This window comes from Nyctibius grandis, chromosome 7, assembly GCF_013368605.1.
Source record: "Nyctibius grandis isolate bNycGra1 chromosome 7, bNycGra1.pri, whole genome shotgun sequence".
Taxonomy (NCBI): domain Eukaryota; kingdom Metazoa; phylum Chordata; class Aves; order Nyctibiiformes; family Nyctibiidae; genus Nyctibius; species Nyctibius grandis.
Genome location: NC_090664.1, coordinates 1,304,448 through 1,312,752, shown reverse-complemented (window position 1 = coordinate 1,312,752; position 8,305 = coordinate 1,304,448). Strand labels below are relative to the sequence as shown.

At 37.5% G+C, this 8,305-nt stretch overlaps 1 protein-coding gene across 3 annotated transcripts in view; it reads right to left on the bottom strand.

The window, feature by feature from the left end:
* Nucleotides 1-202: 202 nt before the first annotated feature.
* Nucleotides 203-8,305, bottom strand: part of PDCD6IP (programmed cell death 6 interacting protein) — a 32,574-nt gene continuing 24,471 nt past the window's right edge. For 2 of the 3 annotated variants that reach the window (XM_068405266.1, XM_068405268.1), the window contains exons 13-18: nucleotides 7,420-7,668; nucleotides 6,380-6,514; nucleotides 5,378-5,472; nucleotides 4,152-4,284; nucleotides 3,574-3,782; nucleotides 2,141-2,803 (exon numbers count right to left, since the gene is read on the bottom strand). In XM_068405266.1, coding sequence (XP_068261367.1) covers nucleotides 2,635-2,803; nucleotides 3,574-3,782; nucleotides 4,152-4,284; nucleotides 5,378-5,472; nucleotides 6,380-6,514; nucleotides 7,420-7,668 — 990 coding nt within the window. In that variant the 3' untranslated portion in view covers nucleotides 2,141-2,634. Of the gene's footprint in view, nucleotides 1,439-2,140; nucleotides 2,804-3,573; nucleotides 3,783-4,151; nucleotides 4,285-5,377; nucleotides 5,473-6,379; nucleotides 6,515-7,419; nucleotides 7,669-8,305 lie in introns of those variants that run through there. The other variant, XM_068405267.1, reaches the window with a different exon arrangement.

Here is an 8,305-nt window from a genome sequence, read left to right as displayed (position 1 = left end):
AGGATTTAAACACAGCTGTTATGAGAGCAGCAGCTGTACCATAAAGCACCTGGCCAGACACAGGCTACCATTTCACACGGTAGCTGATACACCGAGCACCTTCACCACAGCACAGGCTTACTTGGGGGCCCACAACTTATTTCCATCCTTTCCAAAACAACACTTGTCTGAAGCCAAAGAACTCAAGAGAAAAGCCACGAAATCAGGTTTTCTAACCCATTTTTTTTTTAATAAACTATAGAAGAACAAGACAACATTCCAACCAAAGTCATGACAGTTGCATGCTTAAAAGCAGATACATACACGTCTCTGGATTTTTCTGTTCTCTTTAGGAAAAGAAAAAAGGAGAAAAAAAATGGTCATGTGAAAGCTGAACGTAACACATAGATTTCTATACATATTCAAATAACAGCAGACTAAAGCAAGCAGTAACACAACTGGAAATCGTGTTGACAGCGATTCCAGATCCGCGAAACGTTAAAAAGGAAATTTCAGCTCTAGGAATCTTTACGCTGAACAAGTGACATTTTTGTACAGCATTAAAATAAAGTTTTATAAATTGAGGCACTAGAAACAAACTTAACACAATAGCTCAAACGCATCTAATGTGCGACCTGCGACATCTACAGGCCGCAGCGTACTAGAAATTTAGAACTGAAAAGGTTGCATTAGACTTGTACTTGCTCACGTTGACACAGTGAAATTAGTGGAAAACTGTTTTTCCAGTTACGAGTAAAATCAGGTTCTGATTGTTGGTTCCAAACCGTTACCTTCCTAGCTTCTTCTCATCGTCCTCACTTGCCTCTCATGTATTCTCATCAGAGGAAAAAAACTGGAGAGGTTCCTGTGCCACCCCATTCAGTAATGTTTATAAAGAAATGCAAAGCCCCTGGTCCTGGAGCACGGTTGTATCTACGGTGCTGTATTCCCTTACTTCAGCCTGTTCCCCCACACCACTGAGCTTCTACAGGGTTAATAAATTGTTTAGAAACAGATACTCATGTTCTACGAGGGATGCTTACTTTTACCTTTTGATCCGCATTTTCTGTGGGGGTCAGGGAGTATTACAGACAAGTGGTCTTCCAAAGTAATTGGAGTGATCACACAGCAAGAACTTGAGACAGAAAGAAAGGAGCTCACATGGATACGTATGCTGCTTCCTTTATGAGGAAGAGCATTCAAGATCCAGTGAGGTTTCCACCCAGATGCTACAATAACCGGCACCCTCTAAACCTCTACATTAAAATATACCTCAATATTTTAATCAGGCACTTAAATAGAAAAACAAAGCAGTAATACTTAACATAGGTATTGTGACAGCTGTTCTGTAAGGCCAGAACATTTTGTATGAAGCACTCAGGAAATTAACTGTCCCACAAAATGAAGTTACTCATGTCAAGGGCTGAAGGAATGGAGAGTCCCTCACTAGACAAGCATGCTTAAAAAAAAAAAAAAAAAAAGACTGATTAGCAAATATTTGGTAGAAGCCATTAACTACAAACTTACATTCTTAGCTATCTAATGCAAAATGTAGTGCAAGGTTATTAATCCCTTGAGAAAATGGATCCAAAAGTAAACATTCAATGTGCTTTAATTTACAAGATAATTTCCCCCCCCACCAAAAAGAAAAGCTTCTCTGCTGATAACAAGCTCCCTGAGGGAATACATTAATTTTTTCAAGGGAAAAAAGCAATCATTTAAAAACATGATCTGAAAAGCTCCAATAATCATTAGTTACCCTATTTTGAGCCATAACATATTTCTGATCAACATTTCTTTGGAAAACATGGGTTAAACCAACCAGTTACTGGTCCTGTACGAGGGACCCTGATCTCCCTTCCTATAGGTAGTATTCTGGAGACGAGAGTAACCATTCTTTTACAATGGTAGTGAACATACTTTAGTCCAATACACTTCAAAAGTTGTAGCAAAATTCTACCTGCAAGACTTAATCTACCAACATTTAAATAGTTAATTATAGATTCTGTCATAAAAATACAGAATCAAAGAAAAGGGGTGGAAATTCAGTTGTAAGGCTGAACGCTTGAGAAGTTATCTTTTTGTTATGCAAGTCAAGGGACAAATGAAAGAATCTACAGACACACAAAACACGTTTTTACGGTAACAAAAATGCCAAGTGTTTAAACCATTCTTAAGGAATTTATTTTTTTACTGATGATTTACAAGGCCTTGATTATTAGACAAAATAGCATATTTTAACTAAACTCAAAAAATACAAACCAATAGAGTATAGAAGGAAATGCTATACGATTCCGTAGAATATATCACACCCAGGGCACGCACTGCTTCATTTTCTCATCTGAACCCACTTGTTACTCACAGGATTTTTGCAAAGAAATATTTTGGTCTAGCCAACATGTAGTGTGCAGTTTCAGACCACTGAATTAGGCTCTAGTTCTGGCATTAGTCTACAGTCTAAACCACTGCAGCAGATCTTTCAGAGTGTTTAGTGTAATCAAAAACTGATCTAGACATTTTTGAGCACTTAACAATAAACAGGAGTTATAGACTGCAAACGGTTTAGTATGGTACATTAACTGAAGCTAAAAGTTTTAGTATGCTTATTGCCAATTTCTCCCAAATTTTACCAAGCAGAACTTCTTTGCAGATACATTATTGCTGAGGGTAATAAGGCTGCTGAGGAAAAGGGTATCCAGGTTGTTGAGGTGGCGGATATGGTGCTTGTCCAGGGTTTTGATACACAGGCGAGGGTGCATATGGCAGATTATACTGACCATACATGTATGGATTATAGCCCATTGGCATTGGCATCTGGCAATACCTGTGTGGTGGGGGGGAAAAGCGCATACTTTAGTTGCAAAACACTGATGATGTTAATTTGCAAATAACTCATTAATAGATACAAAAAGGCGTGCAGTCGCTGCAAATGCTTTCCTCTCATTTTCCTTTTTGTGCAGCAGGAAGTGTGGTAACTTTCAAGGATCAAACATGAAAAAAAATTATAATGCGTGGAACAGAAATGCAGACAGAAGGTGGAGTAAAGGCAACCTGCTGGAACTAGAACTGATCTAAATTGGTTCTCTTATGTTTAATATCATTGTACATATTTTAACATTTGCTGAGCCTGCTACTGAAGCAGAGAGCAGCTGCCTTCAATTCCTCGTGACGACTCCAGAAAGATGGAAAAAAGCATCAGAAGAAAGCACACTACTCCACTGGAATTTTTTTTCTGTGTTTTTCATCATCTTTAGCAAGATACCAAGATTTGAAAAATGAGATATGCCAACACTTCTGAGATAACCACCACCAACTGACTATGCAACCAACCACAGTTAAGGAACTGCAGTCCTGTCTCCCTTCTCCTTTAAAAAAGCACAACTACAAAAACCTAAAATGAACCCTCCCATTAATAGTACCAGCAAATTATTCCAACAAGAATTACATAATTAAAACTAAAAAAATCAGCTTGCCTCGAACACTAAACAAATCTTCAATTATAACAATAATTGATTTTAAAATGTCACATGCAACAAACAAGTGCTTTTGGATAACAGAATAACAAAGAACTGCTTAAGTACTCCCATAGCTTACCCTGGGTAACCTGGATAGGTTGGGTAAGGCGGTCCCTGTGCCTGTGAAGGTGCAGTGCTTGCTGCAGGTGCACTGGCTCCTGGAGTAGGAGCAGGAGCAGGAGCAGCAGGGGCTGCAGCTGTTCCAGAGGGTGCTGATGCAGAAGAGGAACTGCTTGCTGCAGAAATCACTGGTGGTGGTGGCCGTGCTGGTGGCTGTGGTTTAGTCCCCTAACAAGAGAAAGTGAATTAAGCTGAAGGTTCTTTCTGGAAGTCTTGGAATCAAAAGTTGTGGTAATATAATTGATTGATTTTTATTTTCATTTAAAGTGGACATTCTATATTTACTCTAAACAGATAATAATGTGAAGCATCTGAAAAGCAATAAGCTTTCCATTTCAAATCTACAAATTATGAACACCAAAACCACATAATACATCTCTGTGCAAAATCTTTAGACTTTGCCCTCTATTTCACTTCAACACATTTCCAAATACACCAACACGTTAAGCAGTGATACACACAAATTACAGATCAGTTTGGTGTTCCAAAGTATGGACCTTCTATTTTCAACCCACTACTTCCATAGCATATATTTACCACCATGGTCCTGGGTGCTGGAGTAGGAGTCGGTGATGCAGCAGGCTTAGTTCCTCCAGCTGACGTGGCCTGGTATGTAGGCAGAGGAATCGAGGGAGCACTGGGCTCCCTAGCAATGCTTTGCTGCAAATCTCTATTAAAAACAAAAAGCAAAGATACAGCTTAGTTTAAGAATTGTTTGTTATACACTTCAGCAAGCTAAGCTAAAAAGATGCAACAGACTAAATTAGTATTTAAAGCGTGATCACTGAGCTAGCTCAAACTGAATTTGGAGTCCAAATCACTTCCACAGAAACAATCCTCTAGCCAATCCTCTGATTAACTGTTACATTTATTTTCTAAGAATGTCTTTATGTTCCAACTCAATACCGGTATAGATCACTGAATTAGCCAAAAGCTTCAGGATCAGAAATTCTAGAATAGTCAGGACATTTAGCTCCTTGGAAGCTTTTCTGAAAACCTAAGGAAACCTCAAGGCTATGGAAAAGGATAAAAGTAAATTTCAGTAATTTTGACGTATGGAGATATGCTCAAATACTGAAGAAAGGCAATGCCATATTGCTCGTAGATTGCCCTAAATTAAATAATACTGCATGCAAATACCATACATCTAACAGAACTGTTTAAAAAAAAAAAAAAGAGTCTGCTAGATAGTCTGCAATATAATTTATGTCTGGGTAAGCATAGCTGTCAAAAACCCTGGCAAAAATCTGAATGGCTCAGCCCATGAGCTTTCAAGTTTTCTGTTCTGTTACCTCTACTGTTGGAATTAGTCTTGGTAAGATACTTTGGTAAGATACAAGAAGGCTTGAGTGTCATATTGTACGACAAGCTGCCATTAAACAGCATAATTTTACAGTCAGCTTGTTAAGAAAACTCCAAGGAAAACAGTTCTAAGTTACATATTCAGAGGAATGCAGGGCACTTCTCAATGCAAAGATTCAATATTTGTGACTCGGCAGGTTCTTCACAGAGACTTTAGGAAGCATTTAGAATTTCAGACAATTTTGCATAAAAACAATAGGTGAGCAATATGTAACAGCTAGAACTTGATACCTGGCATTCTGAAACAGAAGACAGGGGAGACTGACAAAGGTACACAGTCTAGTTAGCAATAAACTACAGGGCTCCTATTACACAGCATGCAAAGGCGAGCTCCAAAGAAGAACAAAACTTCTGATAAATACTTAACCATTTCTACAAAGCTTAAAAGATTGAAAACTTACTTGAGCAGTTCATCTCTTTCAGTCTTGCGAGCAAAGACAATGTCACTGCATTTATTTTGGAATTTCAGCAGGATTTCTGTCAGCTCATTGTAAAACTAGTGAAGAAAAAAAAACCCAACATGCTCAGTCAATACTTTCAGACTCCATGCTAGCATATTTCTACACATTGCTCCAGTTATAGGTGTTATATTATTACAGTGCCCAGAACCTACCATACCAGAAAAGTTTGCTACTGCATTTTATTCTGCTTTTCAAAAACAAATATTAGTCAGCTGTTGTCCAACCCTGTAATACCATACGATTTTGTTGTGTTTTTTTTTAATATATAATGTGTGTGTGTGTGTATAAATAGTTTAAGACAACTAGAAAATGTATTACAACCAGAACAAAACTACAACACTTCCAGTGATTAACTATTTATTTTATAAAGGATATTTTTCTTTTAATTTTACTGCCTTCAGTCAGTTCCATGCATTTCATTTCTATAGACATTTCAGAGTTTTATTTTCTTTTTTCCTCTAGTGAGCTACCAATAAACCAGCAAAAAGTAGTTAATACAGAAGCAGTAAGACACCTTCCAGAAGCTCAGATCAAAAAAAGAGCAAGCTAAATAAAGCCCTCCTCATGTATGCAGTAGCAGTATATAAAACACAAATTTGATAAGGTGATTAAACACCAGGGGAGAACAGATGAAAGAATTCCTCAGATAAAATGGCTCATCTGGGTATTTCAGCATCAGTTCAGCTGTAATTAACACCTTTTCCTATATTAATATAAAGCAATGCTCAAAAAAAGCTTATTTTTCAGATAGGAACAAAGAAACCTTTTTCACAGCTGTCAAAACAATCAAAATTTGAGCAACTTGCTGTCCTCAGTTCAGTAGTAAAATCCTAAAAAATGTACCTCTCATCTAGCATGTCTCCAAAGCTTACTATGTTTTTTGATTCATGTCTCATTGTGTAAATCAAAAAAACACTCCGTTCTTCCAATCCCTTAACATACCTTTGTGCCTTCTTTTAAATTGCCTAAAAGTTCCACGAAGTTGTCATTTGCTACAGCTAAGTTCTTCAAAACTTCTTCTCTTAAATTAGATTCATTGTTTGATTGTTTCATCTTGGAAAAATCCTGATGCGCATTCTTAAAAGAAGGGAAAAAAAATAAGCAGTGAAAACAATGCAAGCTAGTTCCATGGAAGATTCTGCATCTTTTGGGTTTTTTCCTCTTATTCATTGCTTCTACCTCCTTTTCCGATCCCAACCTTTCCTCACCTTCCATTCACACGTTGTACTACCTGATACTTGCTGTCTGCCAAGTGCAGAGGCTATTTCAGAACTATACACATATTAACTCATTGGCAGGAGGTATCAGCTAATTATCTGTTCTGTTGTGGGTTGCCTTCAGCTAACTCTCCAGTTCATACTGCAGACTGTCTTTCAGAGGCTATAGTAATTAGGCTCTCTCCTGTACTACCCCCCTCCACTGATATTCATAAAATCATACTGAAAGTTAGTATTTTTAAGAAACGTTACCTCAAATTTGGTTGACGTTGGCAAGCTATTAGAAGGACAGGGACGTGGAAAACTTGGAGAAAGAACACCTGCATCTCCTTTCTTTTTGGAAAATAAACACGTGAACTCAAAAAGACTACTTCAGCTGCCAGAAGCAGCCAAACTTGAACTCCAGGTCACTCAAACAGCAAAGTAACATCCATCAAGATTTTTAAAGTATATTACGTTAAAGAACATCTGAATATAAAATCCTTTATAAACACGGGCCATATGGTCATTTAGAAACAATTTTTTCCCTTTTAGAAAAGTCTCTTATTCTTGCAATCCAAGTTGCACTCAGAAGTTGCAAGTAATTTTGTGCACAAATAGGCCCCATCGTTACTCAAGCCACTATAGTCACTTGTCCAAGCACTAAGACTTCCTCTTTCACCAGATGCTTCAGGTACCTGTCTCTACTGCTAAAAAAGCACTGAAGAGGTAAAGGAATCATTCCTCCTTAATTTAAGAGGAAGACAGACATACAAGGTGTTGTACCTGAATGTTTTTGAGAAGTTCTTCCTGCTTTTTTAGGGAGTCTTGCACTTTCTGTGTGTAACTTCCATAAATTCTTTCCAACTCAGCCACAGAGATAGCCTCCTCATTTATAGCACCGTCCTGTGCAAGTGCAGTCAGGAATTTGCTTGTCATGTCAAAATTTACAGATTTCAGGTCATTTTCCAGTTGTTCTCTCTCCTTCTTAACTTCATCCAGATTGGTCAGCAAAGTTCTTAAGACATTAACGACCTAGGCAATAAAAAATGTCCGTAGTTAGCATGTTTAGAGGCATTATTGCAGAAGTATACTCTAGCACTTGTTTCCATCGTGCATGCCTCACTGATGCTGGCAACACTACTACTTAAGTATTTGTTTATAAATGTGTTTAAGATGACAAACCAGGACAAAAATGCAACGAAGCAAAGATCTTCAAGCATTTCTCAAGCTATATTCTCCTCTAAAGGTTTGCTTCCACTAATAACACTGAACTACTCAAAGATTTTTAAATTTATTTTTTTACAGATACCTTCTGATAGGATATTCTAAAAATGGCAGTCAAAAACTGACTTCAAATCACTCCTATGAGAAAAATAATCATATTTCTGTAGATGAGCCATGACTTTCTTGGAAAGCAAGTTGGTGTAATTGCCTAATACTTTAAAATACCAGGCCATGTCTTTCACATTGTCTAATTACCCCAAGAACCTGAGTACTACACCCCACCACCCTACATAACAAAAATATTCATCAAGGATTGTTGTTTTTATAATAATCAACCAGTCTTGCTGTCCATGGCAATTGAACTTGCCCACACCAAGTGTAACAAAAAATATTCAAGCAGATTTTAAACAAAAAGACAACTTCTTTTCCAAATGTTAGATACCTC